The sequence below is a fragment of the Pezoporus occidentalis genome, unplaced genomic scaffold, assembly GCF_034315485.1.
Source record: "Pezoporus occidentalis ecotype Australia unplaced genomic scaffold, CSIRO_AGI_Poc_V1 ctg55, whole genome shotgun sequence".
Classification (NCBI taxonomy): domain Eukaryota; kingdom Metazoa; phylum Chordata; class Aves; order Psittaciformes; family Psittacidae; genus Pezoporus; species Pezoporus occidentalis.
Genome location: NW_026915888.1, coordinates 858,541 through 881,082, shown reverse-complemented (window position 1 = coordinate 881,082; position 22,542 = coordinate 858,541). Strand labels below are relative to the sequence as shown.

Below are 22,542 nucleotides of genomic sequence, written 5' to 3'. Positions count from 1 at the left end.
TACAAATATATGGGTGTCTTTTTAAATTAAAGTCCTCAGGGCTCCAGCACCTTCCCTTAAAGCAAAGGAATGAAAAAACAAGAAGTAAAAATAAGATAAAAAAAGGCTACAAACTGAAACCATGCCATAGTAATGAAAACATTCATCTGCCTGCAGAATTTCTGCCACAAGTCTCAACTATTCAAGCAATTCATTTATTTGCTTGTTTTATCTAGCAAGAAATTCATATCATCTGTGAACAAAACCAAAGCTAACAATGTCTGCCATTCTGCTCTATTTTTAATGTATTATTTTGTGGGATTAGGAGACATCACTGATTTTTATTTTTAGTTTTTACTTTTCATGTTAAAAAAAAAGTAAGATTTTGAGATAGGAATAAAAGTGCTAAAGGGCAATCGCTTGCCCCTACTTCTCAGGAAACACACCTCAAGTTGAGACTGGCTTTTTCAGTCCGCAGTGCTGCATCCTGTCACCCACTCACATGCCCTCAACACTGGCTCCAAACAGAGCCCATACACATCCTCCACTCCAAGGAGGATCGTTTCTGCAGGCAAGGAGGTTTAGTTAAAAATAAATTCCTCAAAAAAATTAAGGTGCCTCCAAGTTTTTATATTTTTTACTCTATATTTGATAAATAAAATCCTCTATTATGTTACTTACATGACTTTCTTATAATTAGCAAAAATCCATGATATCTCTCTGGATACATATAGTACACATACTTTTAAACCCAAATAAGGAATTTTATTTTCAGCTAAGTTTGAGGTGTTCAAAGTTATAACAGACCCTAAGAATTTCAAACTATGGCCTAAACTTACGACATAAATTCCAACTCAGAGTCACAGAAACTTTCCTCATGCAGGGATATCGCCCAGATCCAGCTGTCAGGCATAAGCATGAGCCATAGGATTTGCCTGGGACACTTTGGTGTACCAGCTCCCTGTAAAACACACAGCCTCACTTGGCAACTGCTACACATAGTTTATGACTTTAAGAAAAGGCAACCAGCAGTCTGCTCTTTGCTCTTAAGTTTTAGCAAGATAAAAGGAGCCTTCACTCATCTGATTTTCAGCTTTTATTTGGCTAATAAGTAAAAATAAGAGTATTTTGCTCATTTGAATTAATGCAGTCAAAATTGAAAAGATGGCAGGTTGGGGCAGGAGACACAGCTACAGGAAAAGAAAAAATAAAAGTTAAAAGCCCTTAAAAACTCCTATCCCAAGCTTTTAGCAAACAAACAGAGCTCTACCACAAACTCAGGACACACAAAAGGACAAATGCTATTTGTCTCAAGAGAATAGCTGAAAACATGCAGAGCTGGGCAAGTGCTTAAATATACAGAATATCCTTCACATCAAAAGAATCATCAATTTTAAAGCAACATTTAAGTACTCATTAAAATGAGTAGTCAAAACAAAAACTGTTTAAGGATAGACATTTTAAAACCAGAAAATTAGCTTGAAATAGATTCTTAAAGCAAGATTTGCTCTGACTGTAAGGGAAATCAGCTATTGGGAGGCATTTTAGTCAAAAGTCTGGATTGGCAAATCAGACAATTAGGCTCAGCTGTTATTTCAAATTTCACAAGCTGGACTTCTTAAGAATTTATTCCTCATTCCCATGAAGGCAGAATGTTTTAAAAGAAGCATAACTACAGAATTTAACTCGCGGTGTTGAAGGAAACCATGTCAGAATAAACGTCATTTCGAGCACCTTTGACTTCCCTACTCCCTTCGTTTCTTAACATGGTTATTAACTCTTCACTGACACGTCTGCTTTCGGCTTAAATAGGAATCAAAAGCCAACAAGCTTGTGGCAGTTTTGCACACAGTCACAGGAGTCAGCAGAAGCAGGAACACCAGCTATTTAATAAACTCGCTACTTGCATGTACATGCCTTCACATGTGTGCTTTCATACACACACATGACCTCAGTTAGCTGAAATTCTCCATCATCTGCCACTAGCACTCAGAAAACACTCAAAATACTGGTTATAGTGACAAAGCAAATAAAAACACAAAAAAATACAACAGCAGATTCAGTAGAATGTAATTTTTGTTTCCTGGAAACGCAGTAGGAAGCTACCTAATTTACAAATTAGACGAATTCAAAACAAGCCTCGATGTCCTTACCATGGAAGAAAACAACAAAACAACTCATGAAAGCTCCTCTGAAAAAAGATATTCCTAAAATTGATGAAATTTGGGATTTTATTTTTAAAACTTACAAGCCAAGAAACCACAGTGTTGATCAGGATTTGTTTTCCAGTCATTAAAGTTTAGTCTACAATTTCAGCTGTCAGCATCCGATTAGACTTTCTGTGAAAAAGACCATCATCCAATACAGATCTTCATGAGAGGCAGGAAAGTGGGCAGGCTTTGGTTAGATGAAATGCAAAATAAGGAGAAAAAAAAAAAAACAAAACCTACAAAGGTTCAAATTTTAAGCACCAAATTAAGCATTTAGCAGCTGCATTGCAATAGCATTAGTAAACCCTTAAACACAGTGACTGATTTATGTAACATTCCAAAACGATTTTACATTTTAAAAGAGCAAGCTGAGAGATCACCAAAATGTGAGCTGATTTTCAAGTGGTTTGATATGCAAAAATAGTATTTTATATTCACTTACTAGATGAACTCCAAAGGCTTTTAAACAGCATTACAGCAACTCAGAATCCTTCTACAACTATACTGTAGCAGGAGGAATTCAATAAAACCATCAGCGATACCAAAAAGAAGTCGATGTTTGCTCACTGCTTCACACCCACCACTGAACACTGCCAGATTTGCTCTCAGCTGCTGCTGCCAATGCACATGTGCAGAATTATAAAGAAACTTCCTGCTCACACAGATCCCATCACATTCTTAACAACAGTAGTTAATAAATAAAAAGGCTTTTGTATCTTGTGTAACAGCTAATTATATTCATGCTACTTGCCTCCCCCCAAAGTAAAGCTGTACTCCACCAACCACAAATGTATAATTGCCACTACATCAGATAATAACTGAAGTGCAATGGCGTTATAAAAGTACACTGAGGTAACAGACAGGAAGAAATTATCAGTAAAACTATGCAGCTTGAGAGGTTCACATTATAAAGCCAAAGTAGCTTAACAATTGTCACTGCTGTTAAAGACAGACTTTGGAACAGAAGTCAAGCTACCACAGAGACACCAAAAAAAAGCAAAGTATAAATAGATAATGCATTTGATTTATTATACATAAGTTATCCTATTACATACATTTATCATCAGCCTGTTTCTCTCCCTCCTGAGCAGGTAAGCAGAAATTCACATTGGAACTCAACGCCTTACAGAATGGCCCATTCGCTATGGAAACCCTGCGATGACCACATGCCACCAAAATAAAGGACAGTCTTAGCATCCCCACTGAAGGAGTAAGACATCTTAATGAAGAGTTCAATGACTCTTTGAATTGCAAGGGAAGAGGGGGAGAGGAAAAAAAAGCGGGAGAGGGGGTAGAAGAGAGGGGACTGCTAATGAGGTCTCCTCCACAACCCATTCTTGTCACAACTTGGTCATGACCAAATCTGAAGATACCACCAGAATCACAAGGTTAGAAATTACACTGCAGCCTAAAAATGAACCCGATGACAATAAAAGAGTGACAACAAAAGATTTAATTAAATGTGAAGTTCAGCAAAAAGGGGGAAAAAAAAAAAAACACCCTTTCAAATATACATGCTTAAAAAAACAGGCGGCAAATAAAGGAAGAAAGAACGGCATTCATAAGATTCCAGCTTTCATCTTTTCAATTTTGTCCAAGTATTATTATCCTACACAGCTGAGCACAAATTTTAATCCCGAACACACTGCAGGGAACACACTGAACAGAAGAGACATATGAAGAGAGCAGGTAGGGAGACTGGAACCTGGACAATCCATTCAGGGCTCCCACCAGATCCTCTGTTCTGACCGAGCAGCTGCCCCACCCTAACGTCCTTACAAAGCTCCTGATAGCAAGGAAAATAAAACCCTCAATACCAAAAAGCCTCTGCAGGCACAGTCTTTGTTACAAGCTGTGTGAACATGAACATAATGCAGTATCTTTATTTTAAGCTCAAGTTTTCTTTTTTCTAAGACAAACGTTACAGTATAAAATTTCACACATTCACAAGTGAGACACCTCAAGAGCACCCTTGTTTGTTACTATCAGAACTATTCATTTCACTATAATCAGAATATGGTACTAGATCCAGGTGCAAAATACGGCCCATTTCTTGCACTGAATGACTCCACCCATATGTTGCAAGCAGAACAGGCTTTCAGCACTATCATCACCTAAACTATGGGGTTTAAGACTTAAAAAAAAACAAAACAGCTTTATAAAAAAATAGATGCAGGAACAAACAGATTCTCTTTTAGGCTGTAAGAATACACAGAATTCATCTGAACTGACAGAACCCTCATAAATCCCAGCAGTTGGCTATGAGGCCAGTACAAAACTATAAAGCCAAATCTGAATTTGCTAAAGCCTTCAGACAGGTCATCATTCCCAAAGTCTTTACAGGTAAAATTTAGAATCTGAAGAAGGTAATGGTCAGCAAGAGACTCCAAATGACTTGCCCAATTTTTCTGACTTTTCAGGGATCAATGCAGAATTCCTGGATTCTCTGCCTGGATACTATTTTGACACAAAACATACAGCCTCTCTGCTAAATAACTGATACATCCATTACTTTAGAAACTGCATGACAAGTAACAAATCTCCCTTTTTAATGGCCCTTCACAGAAGATTAAATACTCCTTCAATTCTGTATCTCCTCCTCAAATGTCCCGGATAAAGTGTTATTTTTTTTTTTAGCTCTTAAGTAACAGTTTCCACATTTGAAATGATTAATAAATATAGAACTGTGCCTGCAATACAAGGGGGAAAAAAGAAGTTAAAATGGTTTACCATCTTCCACCCTCAAATACTGCCTTGCCCTGCAAGAAGTCGATTCACTCTCATCCTAATGGCTGCTAGACTTCTGTTTTGTACGCTAACATGGCAGCAAAACATAACCTGGTGTTATGCACAGGATTTAAGGACAGCTTGAAGGCATTCTTCTACTGATAGCAGTTCTTCCTTAGAGCTACAGCTTCTTAGGGCAGGGTCGGGGAGGGGAAACCAAAACAAGAACCAAAGAGGAATAATAACAAAAATCGAAACTAGAAGAGGCTTGGTATACTTTATTCACTTTCTGATGAGTCCTAGAATAGGGCACCACTGCTGAGGTATAAACATTTCAGCAGAGATCAAAAGGTTGAGTATATGAAAGGGTGAAAAGCACCACAAAAAGCCTTCACACACACAAGGTCGGGGCTTTCATGACAGTTACTGTCTGTTCCAAATGCATGGAATATTTCTTCAGCCTCACCTGCTTTTGCAAACATGCTGTTATATACATGAGAAAGAGAACTTCACGGCTTGCATAGGTCTCCTGTTATGAGCCATAAATGTTAAATTAAGTCTTTTTATGAGCTATTAGAAGGTCCTCCAATGTTACAGTGCATACAGCGAGAGCCCAAACTGACTCAGCAGATACAAACTGTCATATCCTAAGCTCAGATGTTCTGACACATTGTCCATGTCAGAATCTGCAAGCATTAGAAATGATCAGGAGCTTCTCCTGGTCAACGTCTTTAAATGTAACCATGAAACACTCGACTGATTTTTCTAAAATAATATTGTGAATTTCCAGTTTGATGCTTTCAAAACATCGGGATATTTGATTCCTCGTTGTAACACTGTCAAGACAAGGAAAGGATTCCTATGGTGCTAGACAACATGCAAAACCCAGACAAAGCAGTTAAGAAAATAATGTAAATACCTTCAAAGCTATGCAGCAAAGAACACAGAAAGCAGTTTACTGGTAATAAGCAGCAAAAAAATGAGAAAGGAAACAAACAGACTAAGACAGTGAATTTGTTATAATATAGGCACACAAAGTAGCTTTTTCTTTTCTTCTTTTATGCTGGCAGATTAAACTGCACAGAAGACAAAAAAAAACTTAAACCCTAAATGCTAATCCAGTTCAACAATTTACTCCAAAATCACAGACTAACTAATCCATCCCTGAGGACACTTGGGAATATGTGCCTGAAAAAAAATTAAACAGCTGGGTTGCATTTTATATAGTTTTGTTTTTCTTGAACAGGCAAGGGTGATTTGGTGCTATTCACTTTCTTCATTCGTTACCTTTTTCCCCTCCCCTGTTCAAATTTATAAGTGCTGCCAGACCACGGAACTCCAGAGTAAGAATTAAGTATTAAAAGTTAAAGTTGCAGGGGTTGATTGCAGTTATTTTGTGGTTGGCTGTTTTTTTCAAACCTGGAAGAAGTACCCTAACACTGAAGCATCTCATACTGAAGCAACTTTTTGTTAGCACTTACACTCAAAACATTTAAACCCCTAAGGAGCTTGCAAGAACAATGGAAGCAGACACACTGACAGATTCCTCAGAAGATACATTTAGTCACAGGATGCAGTGCCGTGCCCATAAGCTAGTGTTCTCGGTGCTAGCGTTGCCTTCTTATTCACACAAGATTTAGTGAGTACCCTTCTTTAACTCCTTGAGAACAACTTGGCTGGCAGGGAGCTACCAGGCTAACGCTGTCAGCGCGCCAAGCCCCATCGCAGGGGGGAATAAAGCTGATCCACAGTGGGAGGAGGGAACAGGCTCAGCAGACAACTCCGCTGGAAGAGCCAAGAAAACCCTGCAGGCTGCCAGGGCTGCCGCCGAGGTCCCAGCCACACAAGTGCAACCCGGGAAGCGGGCGCACCGCTTGACAGCTCCCTCCGAGAGGCTCTAGCAACTTCTGCACCGCGCAGCCCTGCGGCGCGCCCGCCGCTGCCCACACGAGGAAGTTCCCGCTCCCGTACCGGTGCCAGAAGGTTCCTGAAGCCTGACGCCACACCGTCCCTACCCCTCAACCACCTCCGAACCGGAGACCCGGCCCGGGCCGCCCTCCCCGCGGCTGAACGGCGGACACCACCCGCCCCGCTACCACCACCATGACCCCCAGAACCCCCGGCCCGCACAGCGCCGCGCATGCGCCCCGCGGCCCCTCACCGTTGCCGGGTGACTCGCCCTCCCCGCCGTCCTCAGCACACCAAGCAGCAGGTTCCTCCGCCTCTTCCTACCCCGGAGGACGGCGCGGGGCTCTCCTTTCCGCTCCGCTCTCCCGTCGCAAGGCCTCGCCACGCCGCCGCTGTGCCCTCGCCCCGGGCCGCCCGTGCCGGTGCCCCCCTCAAGCCGCTCGTTCGCGCCTACCGCGCGCGGGGGGTCCCTCAACGGTAGCGGCGGCAACTGCCGGAAGTGACGCGCTGACTGACAGGTGCAGCGCGCGCGCGGCCCCCCTTCCCCTCCCCTCAGGGTCACGTGTGGAGGGGAGGGGCGGGGCCGCGCTGAGGGGACCCGGGGCTTACCGGTAGCAACGGCTCCGCCTCAGGCGGTCGGCGGGGCCCCGGGCGGGAATGGCGCCTCAGTAAGGGGAAACCGACGGCCCCCAGCCTGGGGGGTGCTGTCCGTTACGGGCGCGAGCTGCCCGGCGCCTCAGGCACTGCAGCGCGGCGCCCGGGAACCGCGCCCCGGGGATTGGCGTTTTTCTGTCGTTCATCGAGCTTGCAGTGACTCAGGCATCCGCCTGCCGCGGGCTGTGAGGTGCCCAGAGAGCGACCGCAGTTGGTGTCACCACTACTTAGAATCACAGGATGGTCTGGGTTCAAAATGACCGTAAGATCATACAGTTCTAACCCCTCCGCCACGGGCAGGGACACCTCGCACTAAGCCATGGCACCAAGGCTCTGTCCGACCCGGCCTTGAACAGTGCCAGAGATGGAGCATTGGCCTCTCTTTGGGTAACCTCTTCCAGTGCCTCACCACCCTCACGGTAAAGAACTTCTTTCTTATATCCAATCTAAGGTTTTTATTATGAACAATTTCTTCGCTGAGTAGTAGTCAGGCATTGGAACAGGCTGCACAGGGACGTGGTGGCATCACCATCCCTGGAAGTGTTCAAAGCCACGTAGACAAGGCCCTTAGAGACATAAGTTGGTGGTGGCCTTGGCAGTGCTGGGGAGCAGTTGGACCTGATGATCTTAAAAGTCTTTTCCAACCCGGTTTATTCTCTGATTCTCCATTTCTCATAACCATATTTAAGTATTTCCTGAATCAAAGCATCAAAAGTAATCGCTCCCAAACATTTCCAATGTGTAAGCACACCAGAAGTAATGAAGTGCCCTTTGACAAAGAGCTAATGTGTCTCAAAATACACAATTTAGCACCTTTAAACTAAGTCAGCATAAGTTAGTGAGGAGATGCGAGCTTGCAGTAGAAGTGTTAAAAGCCATGCCTTGCAGTCTGTGGTTCCCACATGCCATGTTGTAACTACAGCAGCTTTCTCTGTCATGTGGTGCCAGCAGCCATAGGAGCTGGGTTTAATAAAGCATTAAAGGGAGTTCGGATTTTAGTTCCTAAAAAATCCTTGCAGGAAAAGCTTCCCCACCCCCCCGTGGAAAACTGACAATATGTGACAGGAAAAAAACCCCAACAAGACGTAGGATGGGATTAATGGAAACGCAAGTAGTGCCAATAGCTGCAAGGGGTTTGCTTCAGGTTTCCCAGCATGGATTCTAAAATTTATCTAGACATACTTAACACTCATTAAGAGGTTTTACATTTAGAATCCAAAGAAGGGAGAATCAGAATCCCACAGTAGATTAGGTTTTAATCAGATCTAAACCTATATTTCCCTATTAGAAGATGTGGTATCATTAGGAGGTGCTGTACAAAGACAATAAAACGGGGAGGGTCAGGGGATACAGAGCTCTCGGGAGGTCTGTACTTGCAGCCAGTCTGCTCCCACAGCAGATTTCTCCACTTGAAGAGCTAATGACATTTCCTCGCATCAAGCTGAGGTTTCCGAATTTGTATTTTGTATACATAGCTGTGTTCTTTCTGATTCGTTTAGCCTCATCAACAACAATAAAGATACTGAATCAGAACAAGCTGACAATCCTGTTGATGAAACACGGGAGAGCGTGGACTCCAGCTGGCTCTTCAGCAGATACGTTGGCCGGTTGACAGGAGTAAAACGGCAAGAAACCTGACATACAAAACACATGCAGCGCGAGGAGACAGACAGCAGAGGCAGGCAGGTAGGCAGGCACTGCACAGCACCTGCTCACTGGTTTGGAGTCCAAGGCAGCGTCTTCCCTCCTCTGAACTGGCTGCGAGTGCCCCGTTTCGTGCCAGCTTACCCTACCTCCCTTTCAAACGCTTCCAATGTTCCTTGCAGGGGGCAGACATATGCAGTCCCAGGCTGCCATTTTAGTCTTTTCTGCTCACTTTGTGTTCTCGCTGCCTGTTTCTGAAAGGTTGAGGAGAACCTGGGAGTCCTGATGCTTTAGACACCTTTTCTAAGACAGTAAATACAGAGAGAAGGGAGGCAATGACTTAATGAGTGGCTGTGTGGTTACACCCCCAAAATACAGCTAATCAAAGGTGTCTGCTTTTCAGATCACTGAGCAATGTGGGATCTGTCCCCTTGTGTTTATCAGGGCACAGGTCAAATTTTATGGTAGCATTTTGTAACTTCCTGCTTACACGACATGCAGGCAGACACCCAGCCCAGTTTCAGCAGGCTAGCCAAGACAGCATGGAGCTCACACAGGCTCATTTCCCCCTCTGAACACACAGGCACATGCAGAGCATCTACAGTACGTGCAGTGCATGGCTGCAGTCCCACCACATGACACAGGACTGTCATCCACATGTCAGGACATATGGCAATGCACTGCCCTGCACAGTGACAAGCCCCCAATGTGAGGCTGCTCACAAGTAGAGGGAACCATTCCCCAGCTGCTGCACAGCTGCAGGAGCTTGGCAGATGTCCCTGGCTCCTAGGACCAAGAAGCCAGAGTGCCATGGCATCCCTGTCTCATCAGTAAATCCATATCCAGAGCCACACCACGAAGGGTGAGCCATTTCTATAGCTCTGTTTGTAATCTTACAAAGCCAAGTTGCTTAGCCTAAAAGTTTTACAGAGATTCTACAAAGCAACTTGGTAGATCTGAGATGATTACTAATAAAAAAATCCCTTGTTTTCAGGAAGAGCTATTCATGACCACAAGTGATGATTACCAGTATTTGTTGCAGAAGAACTGAAGACATATTTCCATCATGGATCCCCAATATAAGTCCTGACTTAGTACAACCTTAGAATAAATATTCTCTGAACATTTGCATCTCCACTTAAGTCTAATTCCAGCAACAGCCCTCATCAGAAAATGAAGCCAATGAAAGTAAAATATCCCTATCCCAACTGTGCTCACTGTTGTACAAGGCTTAGTAGAAACTAAGCTAGAATACTCCAGAATTTGAATCAATTTTGCAATGCCTCCTGATCCTTTGAAAGCTGGTATCCTGCCATGCAATTCTTTGCCTTCATGCTGGGTCATTATCTTACTAGAAGGAAATGGAAATCAAAGCAAGACACTGTCTGCTGTAATACCTGTATATTGTGTGCCAGCAGCTTTTATTTCGTGGGAAAATTATCCCTATGTCAGCAAAGTATTTACTTTTAGGTTTAATTTTTCATTTACAAGCAAATTATTTGACATACTATCCTGGACTTGGAAGTGCTCAATTTGTGTCTTAAATGGATCCTATTGATACCTTGGAAAAGTATTGACAAGCATGAGTCCTTTCAATACCAAAGAACTAACAAAACAGTAACAATTTCCAGCTAGCTGCTCTGTAAAATGCTTTTCCTTCCTGCATATTTCATCCAGAAACAGGGATGAGCCCCAAACTGAGTCTTTTCCAGCATTATAAAGTTTTCTAACAAATACTTTATTTCAGGATGCCCAGCACAAGACCGTTGGCCACGTTGGACATCCATAACTCTTCATGGAGGCTCCTGAATCAGCAGGTATCTAATTCTTCTGACTCACAAAGTCCAGCAGAGCACTTAAGAATCAAAGTCCTTTCTAAAGCTTTGCCCTGCATTAACAAATGAAGCTTCACAATGCTCAAGCAGATGCCTGAAAGAATCCATTTCATGGAAACAGAAACCAACACAGAGAAAACCATTCACCTTCTTGAGGATTGTCTGCCATTACTAAACACATACATAAGGATGTTTTGAAACTTCAATATCAAAGGCACATGTTCCATGTAAATGTCAGACATTTATACTCATTTTTCTACCAGAGTTCTGTGATTAAAATAGATGTTCAAAGGATAAGATTTTTTTTCCCTGCCTCCTGTATCTGAACCTTTGTTTTGTAAGATCTGTCTTTAAACTAGAGATCTAGGAATATGGGGCAAATGTGGCTTTTAAGGCTTGTTCACATTTTAATTGCATGCTTGCAGACTTAAGAGGAGATAATTCTTCCTTTCTTGAAATTCAAGACATTGAAAGGTTAATTCAATCTTCTCAGTTCCATTTCCTTCCTTCTGTTCCTCTTCCCACACTCCCTCCCCCCATCTGTAGACAGCTGAGTTATTTGAATTTTATGCAAGCTAGTATTCATCCAAAGGAAAAAATCATTCAATGTATGCATCAGACAAGCAAAAATGACAGCATGGCACACTTTCGGTTTTTACTTCCTCTTTGCTTTTCTCTGCATTCACCAGTTTGGGCTGTGGATGTGAACTCATGCCCTAAAGCTAGTCTCTACTTAAAAGTTAACTTGAAATAAAGCGTGAATATCCCCACCCCTTCTGAATTCCCTTTCCTTGCACTCACAAGGATCTTAAGCTGCTGTAGTGCTTTAACCTTAGATAGGGAAAGATCGAGTTCAAGTTAGTACAATTTGTCTGTTGCCAACACAATCACTCTCTGCTGCTCCCATGTTATTTCATGGTGTGGTCACTCACACGCAGAGTATACTGACTCCAAAGGAGTCAGTTTGAGTGTACAGAGCTCCAGTTAACCCTCCTGTGAAGACATAACCTTAATAAGACTGCAACCCATTTCTGCACATTATATACATTTGTAAGGAAAAAGCTGTAAAAGTACTCACTGAAAACATTCTAGTTTGGTCAGGTTGTAACTGTTCATTTTGAATGCCCTGAGAGGAAAATAATCTCATCTTTCCTGTTTTGTTCTCTGTGTGTGTGTGTGGTTTCTTTTCACATTTTAGAGAAGAAAATTAGCGTTTAACATAGCATACTTGCAGCTTTCATTGGAACAGGCAGAAGGTAACCAATGTGGAACTTACTGATTACCCCTTCCTTACATAATTGTTGATGTTGTATGCAGTATGTAATACCTGTGTGTTTGGTTTACTCTGCATCATAAGATTATAAAATTGGAAAATTATTTGGGGGACAGGTAAAGTATGAATCCCTTCAAGTAGAAATACAGGTTTTGATTCTAGAAATTGCTCACAGAGATCAGCTAGAAAAGACACTCGGCTGCTTAGTCTTGTTCCTCTGCTTCAGCAGCCCTGTTTCCTAAAGCAGCTGAAAAACTTCAGGGTTTATCTTCTTTTCCCCAGAAGACAAAACCTACTTAAGCTGCCAGGAGGTGCCAGGGTGCTGAAACTGGAATGATTTGGCAATAAAAGAGAAGTGCTGGTTAGGCACCCATCGAAACTATATCTACAACCCTGTAGCCCAGAGGCTGAGGATACCTCCATATCTACCCCAGCAAAATGTGGCGTGTAATCAGACCCACTGTCTTTTTCCCCCAGACAAAATGATAATCTGAAGTTAATATAAAGTTATCAGATCTATGGATTGTATTATCTTATCTTGGATTAGGTTGTTTATCTATTTGTTGCACACTGGGTGCCACAATTTAATCTCCATAAGGAATGGTGATTTTCCTTTTGTTTAAAGCAAAAGGATTGAGAAATGCAACAGTGGATTCTTTAGTTCCAGAGCAGCTGCACTGAGAACCGTGATTGAGCACACTCCCCACACTCACCCAAGACTTCTCTGTCTTACCCTTTCACTAAGAGCTGCTGTTTGCAAGAGAGGCTTCTGTCCAGAGACAGAGAGACAAAAAAGACTGTTAGTAAAGACTGGAATTCACACTGAACTAGCATTTCTAGACCATATTCATCACAAACTGTCATGTGCTCCACAGCATAGTAACTAATGTGACTAACACATCACATGCTTCTTTCCCCACCCTGTCTTTGGAAGAGAAGCATGTGCATGGACATTTTGTGTTCATTTTTCTCCCTTTAATAATGCACACATGGATCACCACATTTTGCTAGAAAAGGCCAGGCTGAAGCCAAGTACTTTCTGCTGAAGACACACTTTGGGTCAGCTCTCAAGAAAGTTCTGTTGCAAGAATCTCCATCTGCTTAAGCTTGTAAAAATTCACCCCCACGCTGAGTTTTATAAGACCATAAAAGAGGGGGAGAGGAAATTTCCACTCTCACTAGCTTATGTTTTCTCTTTCTGCTCTTTGCTGCAAGGGGACTCCTAGTAGAGACTGTCTAAACTCCAGAGCTATTTGAAAACATGGGGTTGGAAAAAATAACCCAAGCAGAAGGACTATCTACAACCGTCCTCTCCCCTCATCCTTTATATGCACCTACCCTTAAGGTTCAGCAGTCTCGATAAGGAAAATGATGCACCTCATGATAAAGCATACAGTAGAAGACAGGAGTCGAGCATTTACCCAGCAGCAGCACAGCATTACGGCTGCCAAAGAGAGATCATTCCTTCCTTACACCCCCAGGATTCATTGTCTCTTAGCCTGGGAACCTGTCTCTGTTCCCAAACATGGATATTTTTTTTGGCAGCAAGACGGAACAAAAGGCACAAAGAGAACTAAGAAAACCCTTTCAGTGAAGCTGTAGCCTTTTTTTTCCCCTCCTGTTCCCCTAAGGACGGGAAACCTAAGGATAGTTTAGAACACGTGCAATCCTGCTACCTTTCTGGAAGGTGCTCAGTGCTCATAGGGACCTAAAGGAATGAGGGTGCATGTAGATTCTAGCCCAGCCTTTGACCCTGAATAATTAATCCCCTACCTTTAGCACCAAAAATACCACCAGGTTTTGAAAATGAAATCACTGTTATATTTGAGTGGGTGTGGTATTTCGAGACAGCACTAATGTGATTATAAAATCAGTTGTGTCAGCTTATTGGCTCAGCTACAGACACTGATCTGCTTGAGCGTCTGTTCCTCGAACAGGCTGCTCGCGGTAGGGTGCTTTGTCCCTCCTTAGCTCCACATAGAAAGAGATGTGATCTGATTCCCACTGGTGCACCAAAGAGAAAGAATCCCCTTCTTCTTGCAGTTGCCCACCTAATCTCCATGAAACTTGGCATTTTCAGGAGCACAGCATCCTCCCAGCCCATTGAAAGGCCATAGCCCCCATATATAGGTCCCTGCAGCCCCAGCCCTGCACAGGCTGGCCTCCCTGTTTCCAAATGACGGCAGCCAAGTGGCAAAGCCAAGTGGCAAAGCCAAGTGGCAAAGCCAAGTGGCAAAGCCAAGTGGCAAAGCCAAGTGGCAGCAGGCTCCAAACCTCCCAGCTACACTCTTCAGACTCTCCTCTGAATGTTCCTTTGCACTTGAGCTGCCTTTAAACATTTCCTCTCACCTATTACTGCATCCTGGTAGCAAATATTTGTTTTCCCCTGTTTCTCTGTGGGTGTCTGACAGACACTCAGTGGCTTGTGCTGCCAGGCACGCTTTAGTGCTGTCGGTGGCAGGTGACTCACTGGAATCAGAGGTGTCAGTCCTGGAAGGTTTGACTCAGCTCTCCATCCTTCGGCAGCAAATTGTAATTAAATGCAATTGCCATTGTATCCGAGGCAGCTTTTCAGACACAGCCACACCAGTGTGGCTTTACATGCAGTATGCGATGGGATCTGTAAAGTTCATTGCTGAGGTTCATTGCTATCACAGTTGTCCCAAGGCCAGGTAAATGCCATGTTCCCCTTACAGAAGGTGGAGACTCTGAACTCCTGCCATTAAAAACCTTCCAAATAACTGCTCTGCTGCTCATACAGCAAGAATATTTCATTCTGCAGTGAAAGTAAAAGGCAGCTGAGTAAAACCTTATCTACCCATCTCTGCTTCTGTGACCAGCCTTAATGCAGTACACAATGCCCTCAGGCCAAACTCCAGACCTACCTTATGAAAACCACGTAAGGCTGTCTGTCCAGCACAGAGTGTGTAAACATGAGGTTTAAACCCAGCATGAGCTGTGTTTGACCGCAGTACTGAACTTGAAAGCTACAGAAACTTGACAGGACTTTATGCAATGGTCAAGATGTTTGTTATGGAGATGAGTATCTACTAATTTCCACTGAGGATGGGAACATGTAATTTCTCATCATTATGTCACATGGACTAACACTGTTGCACCTTCCTGAGAAACCCAACCTAATATCAATTAAAAACCTGCTCATCTGCAGCCTAAAAGCCCAAACAATAGATCTCAAACTGTTTTTAATACTAGGTCTGCTGATAAATCAGGCAATGAAAATGGTGGTGGTGGAAGAACAAGCATGGCCACCTGGTCTTTGTGTGTTTAGAAAAGCCTGAGCTCTGCTGTGGATGTGAGGGGCCCAGCCTGTGACTGTCCACAGAAAGCCAGAAGTGAGTTTGTTCTGCTTCGCTGTCCTGAACACTTCATTTCTACATCTAAGAAAATTTGTGCCAGTCTAAAAGTTTAAGAGGTTTTGCCCTTGTAATCTCTTCATAATAAGAATTCCAATTGTTACTTGTAAAACTGGACAAATGTTTAGAAAACTGAAACTCATGAACTGCCTGAATTCATGAATCATTCAGATTGTGTTTTATAGTCTTTTCTGATCTCCTAAGTCTGGTGTCTACCCTAACAAGAAAAGGTTAATGCTCTCTTTTTAAACAGACACTAAGACTATTCAGTGCCAAATCTCAGCCATGGCTTACACTGAATATTCACCCAGTGGCTGCCTTCCTGCTTATTCCCAGGGGGTTTTGGTCAAGAACACAGCTTTCTATTTTTGGCAATTGGTTGGACTAATGGGATGGAAGCAGAGGAACCGAGTCCTGACCCTAAGTATGACTGGTACTCACACATTGATTTGCTGTGGACAGTCAGTGCAGGTGTAGAGGTAACTGAGCCAGCCTGCACAAGTCACCGGAGCTTTTAGGCTAGCAGAAATGTAGGTACATTGCTGCCAGGACAATCTTAGGTCCAGAAGCAGCACAGCCAGCTTTGCAGAGGGCTGAGTTCAGTGGCAAGCTGTGCCAGTGCTTCACCACTCTCACAGGGAAGAGCTTCTTCCTAATGTCTAACCTAAATCTCCCCACTTTCAACTTAAAGCCATTACCCTTTTAAGAGACCTTTTAAAGAGACCTCTAAGATCATCCAATCCAACCACAAACCTGTTAATTTTTTTAATGTAATCAAACACTGGAAGAAGAGGTCCTTAAAACCATGTTTAAACACATTAAAACCATTTTCTCCACACGCACAAATCAGTCTCAAACCCACTCCACCTAAGCATATTATGTCAACAGAAAGATCCACAGCACCTTTCTGGCACTCTCAGTCAGCCATGAGACATCTCTGTCTCCCCGAGCTCATTGTCCACACCCCCTTTATAGTCAGTAGAAAAACCTGGATACTCGTAGGGCACAATTAACGTCATCCTAAGTTAGTTGCCTCCCTATTGATTAGGGTCTAGGCACGTAATTCAGGTGGAGACATCTAAAGTTACACAAGGGGAAACCCCTGCTGGCATCTTCCAAACCCCAAAAACGATTCCCCAAGTTTTGTACTGCATAGCTGGAGCCATGTCATGGTCACAGGGATATCCTCAGCCCTCGACAGCAGCAGCTCTAGCAGGTGGCTATTTGTGCATCTAATATAAAACGTGCCTTGCAAATACAAAGGCTGATAGCCATTTTAAAGGTTTATGTGGGTTATACCATACGGTGCCACAGTGCATTCTCCCTTTGCTGCAACTGAAGACGTTCCTACAAGCAATTCCAGTGTGGTCAATGCCACCAGTATGGGTGTAGAACAGGGAGCAAGCAGGTTGGGGATGATCCCCAGATACGATGCTGAATGCACTCAGAATCTCCCTACAAACTAATCCAGAAGCAGCAGCCCCTTAAGTCATCTCACACCTCCCTTTAACTCCAAACCTCAGCACTGTAAAAGAAGAGCAGGAAGGGAAACTTTAATATGATCATCTTGGTAAAGGAGGAGAAAGGCAAAAAGAAAAACCAAGCTGTACTTTGGCAGTTTTCCACGTCCATTTTCCCATTTCCCTCCCTCGTGCACTTTCTGCAGCAGCAATCTGTCCTTTCCCTGAACGCTGAGCAATCCCAGCACTAAACTAATCAATATTAATAGCGATGGGCTCGGGCGGGGGGAGGAGAGGAAAGGAGAGGAGAGGAGGGATTACCCTGACCTTTTTCAACTCACACTGCCTCAGACGGCCACCAAGCAGCTGAGGAGAGAGCAGCAGACGGTAATGCCATGTGGGTTTGGTAGCTTGTAATTGCTTTTATTTCCCTGTGAATATTTGCTTCTGTTGTCTCAGTGCAGATAGCAAATCTGATTGTCTTCAGGAAGCTAAAAATACAATTAGATCAGCCATCTCTGGGCCGAACCTCGCCTTGATGGGAAACTCCATGGAAATAAGGGGAATAATGGCCAGGCTGGATTTTAACTTGAATTTCTGTTAAACCCAAGGATTGGATTAGGGAAGTTTTGACAGGTGAAGTGCTGAATGCCGTTGTGCTTTGTGGATTTCTCTTCTGATAGAGCGTAATCAAACCCATTGAGCCTGCAACTGGGATATTGAGTGCGAGAGCAAACAAAGGGCTGGGTGAACCGGTCCTCTATTGTTAAGCACAAGTGTCCACAGCAGCTCATCCAGATACAGGGTATGTATGCACACAGGAGAGGGTGCTTGGACTAAAGACAAATCCTATGAATTAAAACCAAATCAGAATTGAAGCTCTTTGTTCAGATTGGATTTGAGGTTTATTGTAGACTTTCTGGTTAGCAGCATTGCTTAAAATAGAGGTTTACGTCAGGAGGCACCATGGGTTATTGGCAGTTAATGCATTGTCTTGTCTTTACTGAGATATGCTTGTTTCCATGTGTAAAATACATTTTTTCTTCGAAATTGCAGCTGAGAAATGTGGATAAAATCCTATTTATGCCTTTCTTCTTTAACTCTGTGAGAGCCAAGCCTCAGGGAGAGGTCCCAGACCGAGGTGTTAGATTTGGGGAGGGTTATTTGAATAAGCATTTTGATGGTATTCTCATAGTCTTGCTTCCGAGCAGCAAATGCTTTGCAGATGGCTGAAAGCACAGCACTAGTTAATGAAGCCCCGGGTGTGTTTTTCCTTTCTTTGTCAGCACCCACCATGTCCGACAAACCTGATTTTGCAGAAATTGAAACATTTGACAAGACCAAGCTGAAGAAGACAGAAACCAGAGAGAAAAATCCACTGCCCACTAAAGAAAGTAAGTGCTTACGAGGCTCTTTGAACTACGAGCGGCAAGGACACAATCTGTAATGCAGTTCATATGCAAAATGAATACTAATCACAGGATTACAGGCTCAAACTCATCCCTGACTTTAACTGGGGATAATACTAAGACTTGTACTCTGTGTTGGGCTGCCAAGGATACGAGTAGTTGTAACCAATGGTGAATTTTGCCTGAAAAAGCCTTTCTGATGGGATTGCTCTTGCTTCTGCTAAAAGCAAGACCAGTATTTCTGCTACTCGCATGTAACAGGATCAAACTGTTTGTAATTGCCATGTTACCAGCTTCTTTGGAGGCACAAACACACAGGGGAACCCTTCTGCATCCCTGGCAGCATCCCCAAAAGTGCCTGGGCTCTGGGTTTGATGTTACCTGGCAGATGAGCTGCTGCCCCCCACTGGTACCTGCTGTCAGCCCTGGCCATGAATGATCCAGGCACCCTCTCTGGGAGTAAGGCTGCAAGAGAAGCCCATCATAATCCTCATCTACCAGGCAATCTTCCTTAAGAAGGAAGCTTTCCTCATGCAGGATCGTCTGCCATACATGCACTGTGCACAGGCAGCCAGATGATGGTTGTAATTCCCATTCAACCTGCCATTTTACTGCATTTGGACCAGACTTTGTGAGCAGTTTCCTTCATAACACTATCACTGACCACTTAGGATGTGTTAACATTGATAGCCATGGAGACACACTGTCCCTCAACAACATAAGATACCTGCTTTTTCCTGGTTTATTATCCCTACCAATGCTCAAGCTGTAAATACAAGATGAGGTTTGCACATCATGAACTACACCCTACATGGGAATGAGTTGGCATTTCCAGGGTGCCCAAAGAGAGCAAGTGGGGATTTACCATCCCCTGGCTTTAAAAATGGCCACAGAAATGTGTATCCTACAGAATCATTACAATGTTTATTGAATTATGGGTTTGTTTCCTCTGTTTTTCTGGCAGCTATTGAACAGGAAAAGCAAAGTGAAAGTACAGCCTGAGAGTAAAGCTGAAGATGTGACTGCTGCTTCTTCAGTGGGGTTTTGGCTTCCAAGTCGGGTTGTTTGTTTTGTCCCTCCCACCCCCAAAAATGGGTTTGTTACCCATTTACTTTAGCAAGCATTTGCTCATTTAATGCTCCCTGGGGAATAAGTTTGTTTTGTGTTTGTTGAGCAAGAGACTGTGTATTTGTACTCTTAAAACTGTAATCCCAAGTTCTGTATCAACCCCATTACTTGCCAAAAAAAAGAGCAATTTGCATAAAAATTGTTGTCCTAAACCTCACAATAAACAGGTTTCTCTGATCTTGAGCTGTCTTTGAGCCTTGTAGAAATAGGGTTTACACTGCAACTCCTACTAGCATCCTTCTTGCTCTGTTTGCACTGCCACAGCATCTAAAGAGCACACCCAGGTCAACCCAGCCTGGCAGCAGGTATGAATACGATGGGAAGTTGCTGGCTTGCTTCAGTCCTATCCAGCAGCAGGTTAGAGGTCTCAGAAACAAGAACCTGCTTATAAATTCCATGAAAAAATGATGGTTGGGCTGAGGAAATGCTCAGATTAACATCCCAAATGGGAGCAGGGCTGCAGCACCCTCTCCGCATCTTTTCTCCCTTCAGCCTGTCAAGATCCAGTCAACTTTGGGACAAGAGCAGCACATGTAGCCTTTGGCCTATCTAATATCAAGCAATGCAGGAAGGTGGGAGAAGGAAAGAAAAGTTATTACTGCAATGATTTCTGGGATGAGAGGAAGACCTTCAGCAGCACAGGGGCATAAGACACACAACTTCAAAGGAAGCAGGGGTGCCCTAAATCTCCATTACCGGTAGTGCTGTAACATCCCCACCTCACTACATCCTCACTATTGGCAAAACCAGACCCTGGTACCAGCTCAGGGGACTCTCAATTACAGGGTATCACGTTATGCCTGGAATTAATTTGCAGTCATATTAGAAAAGCAAGTGCTTACCCTGGGAAGGTGAACTGCTGTGCCTGGAGCTTCAGTGTGGTACTACTTGTGCTGCGAAACGGGAATGATTCTGTGGACTTCCACAGGGTTCCTCTGGGTTTATACCTGCACAAAGGAGGCAGAAACCAGAAGCAAATGGTCATGGTGATCTTTAGAAAGGTCTTGTTTACTTCAGGGTGGTTTGACACTTGACATTTAATGTGAAGAGTCACAGCTGCAATTAAACAATGGCAGCGTAGCCACAGAATGGGTGACTTCTGGTGCCAACAGAAAGCAAACAGAGGTGGCCAAGAGACCGCAGGGAGCACAGAGCACGCAGGACTAGGGACTGGAGCTAGGGCTTTGTTAATGGCAGGGGAATTCAAAGGAGCAAAAAGTCTGCTGCCTCGATCACCACTCATCACTTCAATGGTGCTGCTGCTTTCTTTTCATGACCAAGGTTTTCTGCACATGTCCTTTGAGGACCTAACTCCCCTTGGTGCCCGATTCTAAAGGTTGGGGTATTTTTAGGGTCTGCTGGGTTTACTCATACTCATTTTTATGTAGAAGGTGTGAGCAACAAGGAACACGGTGCTATTTTCTTTGTGACTCACACCCTCCCCTCATGCTTATGGGTCAAAGAGCCTTTGACATTGTTTAAATACCTGCCTTGATGATGGCTCATTCTTGGAGAAGGAGCTCAGAGATGGCACTTGGAGCAACACCACCAGCTGGAAACACGTGCAGGTAACACCATCCATCCAGGTTACTCACTGCTGTGCCACAGGGTGGTTTTTAAGCACCGCATTGCGCTCAGTGGGTACCCAAGCCCGCAGACGAGACTTCCTCCTTGGTTTTGCCAGGAGACAGAGCTTTGTTCCACACGACGACCTCCCTCCTTCTCTGCCAGCTCAGGCACCTGCCAACTCGCTCAGCACAAAGCACTGTAAAGCACTGAACCCCTCTTTGGCAGGGCTGAATCAGTGGCCAGTGTCTGTGCTCCCAGGTTCTCCCAGAGACTCAAGGTCCGGGCTGCATCCTGTGGACAGAAGGGAAGGAAGGTGTAGGCAGAGCAAGGAAACAACAGAGATTGTCCTCTCATGTTTGCACAGGTACAAAAGGTCAGCAGTGTGGCTGTAAGGGGTGATACAGGAGATCAGAGCGCTGCCAACAGCTCTGGAGATACCAGATTTATCCCAGCACTTGGCTCAGGGCTGCTCCTGGTGCCACTCATTCTGCCCCATGAAACCCCCTCCTGATTTAAGTGTTTGCATTTAAAGCCTGACACATAAATCCAAAGTCTCAGTGCTTGTATTCACGTCTCACCTCATTGGGAAGGTGATGGAGATGAGACTCCAGCCAGGTTCCCCAGCCCTGGATCTGACTGTGGAAGCTGTAGGGCTCAGCAGAGAACACAGCAGCTGCACACCAGGATAAAGGCCACATCTTCCCACCTCTCAGCCTCCTGCCCCAGGTGGAACTCAGCTTTATGGCAGGATCTGGGGGCTTTCTTTCACCTTTAACAGATTAAGAGAGGCTTAAGGACACCCAGTTACAATACCCTGATTTGAGAAGCGTCCCCCTTTGCTGCTCTGTGAAACCACTTCAGCCCAGGAACAGGAGCATTAAGATTAAGATCTGCCAGGAGCAGGGGCAGGCCTGTCTCCCTGTTATCTCAACCAAAGAGCAGCACAGCCCTTATCTGCGGGGCAGGCTGGGGACACAGACCAGGAAACTCTCATGTTTAAGGCTGAGACAGTGAATTTTCATCATTCCAGTCATTATAGTGAGGAAATGTTTGTTCCCACCATTGGCAGGGAGCTACAAACCAAACCAAAGCCCTTATCCACACCTAGGGAACATGTTCTGGTGTTAACCTGCTCCTGACCTTCACTCCCTGGAAAAGCATCCTCCAGCGCTGAGGCTCTCCAATAATCCCACTCTTCAGGAGCTGTGATCCCTTCTCATACACCATGCCGGGGGCAGCCGAGCTGCAGACAGCTTCATCAGGAAGCTCAACCTGCTTCAGGTGGGAAGCTTAAATACTTTAGCCAATTAGCAGCAGCCCTTTGCTCTTTGGGTCCTTCACATGAGGAGACATCACCTTGCAACCCCTCTAA

The 22,542-nt window shown here is 44.1% G+C and overlaps 2 protein-coding genes and 1 long non-coding RNA gene across 11 annotated transcripts in view; 1 reads left to right on the top strand and 2 right to left on the bottom strand.

The window, feature by feature from the left end:
• Positions 1-7,220, bottom strand: part of FAM13B (family with sequence similarity 13 member B) — a 49,331-nt gene extending 42,111 nt beyond the window's left edge. For 3 of the 4 annotated variants that reach the window (XM_062638023.1, XM_062638026.1, XM_062638025.1), the window contains exon 1: positions 7,078-7,220. The gene's annotated coding sequence lies outside the window, so the exon portion shown is untranslated. Of the gene's footprint in view, positions 1-2,631; positions 2,773-7,077 lie in introns of those variants that run through there. The other variant, XM_062638024.1, reaches the window with a different exon arrangement.
• Positions 6,858-19,784, top strand: LOC134173711 (thymosin beta-12-like). 6 transcript variants are annotated; one of them, XM_062638031.1, is made up of 4 exons: positions 17,287-17,451; positions 17,748-17,869; positions 18,351-18,458; positions 19,438-19,783. In XM_062638031.1, the coding sequence occupies exons 3-4, from the start codon at positions 18,359-18,361 to the stop codon at positions 19,473-19,475; spliced, it is 138 nt and encodes a 45-aa protein (XP_062494015.1). In that variant the 5' UTR covers positions 17,287-17,451; positions 17,748-17,869; positions 18,351-18,358; the 3' UTR covers positions 19,476-19,783. The 6 variants fall into 6 exon arrangements, with proteins under 6 accessions (XP_062494012.1, XP_062494018.1, XP_062494017.1 ...); XM_062638028.1 differs by lacking the exons at positions 17,287-17,451; positions 17,748-17,869; positions 18,351-18,458; positions 19,438-19,783 and adding exons at positions 6,858-7,342; positions 8,978-9,164; positions 10,870-11,254; XM_062638034.1 differs by lacking the exons at positions 17,287-17,451; positions 17,748-17,869 and adding an exon at positions 7,268-7,342 and having other exon boundaries at positions 19,438-19,784.
• LOC134173712 (uncharacterized) lies at positions 8,513-22,542 on the bottom strand. The gene is made up of 3 exons (XR_009968367.1): positions 22,311-22,542; positions 20,444-20,548; positions 8,513-9,425 (listed from the first exon to the last, which is right to left on the bottom strand). It is a non-coding gene; the product is annotated as an uncharacterized LOC134173712 (long non-coding RNA).

Excerpts from the sequence above, each read along its gene's own strand:
- LOC134173711 (XM_062638028.1), top strand. The coding sequence starts at position 7,020 with ATGACCCCCAGAACCCCCGGCCCGCACAGCGCCGCGCATGCGCCCCGC. Across the intron at positions 7,343-8,977 it reads AGTGACGCGCTGACTGACAG|CCTCATCAACAACAATAAAG; the intron begins GTGCAGCGCGCG and ends TGATTCGTTTAG.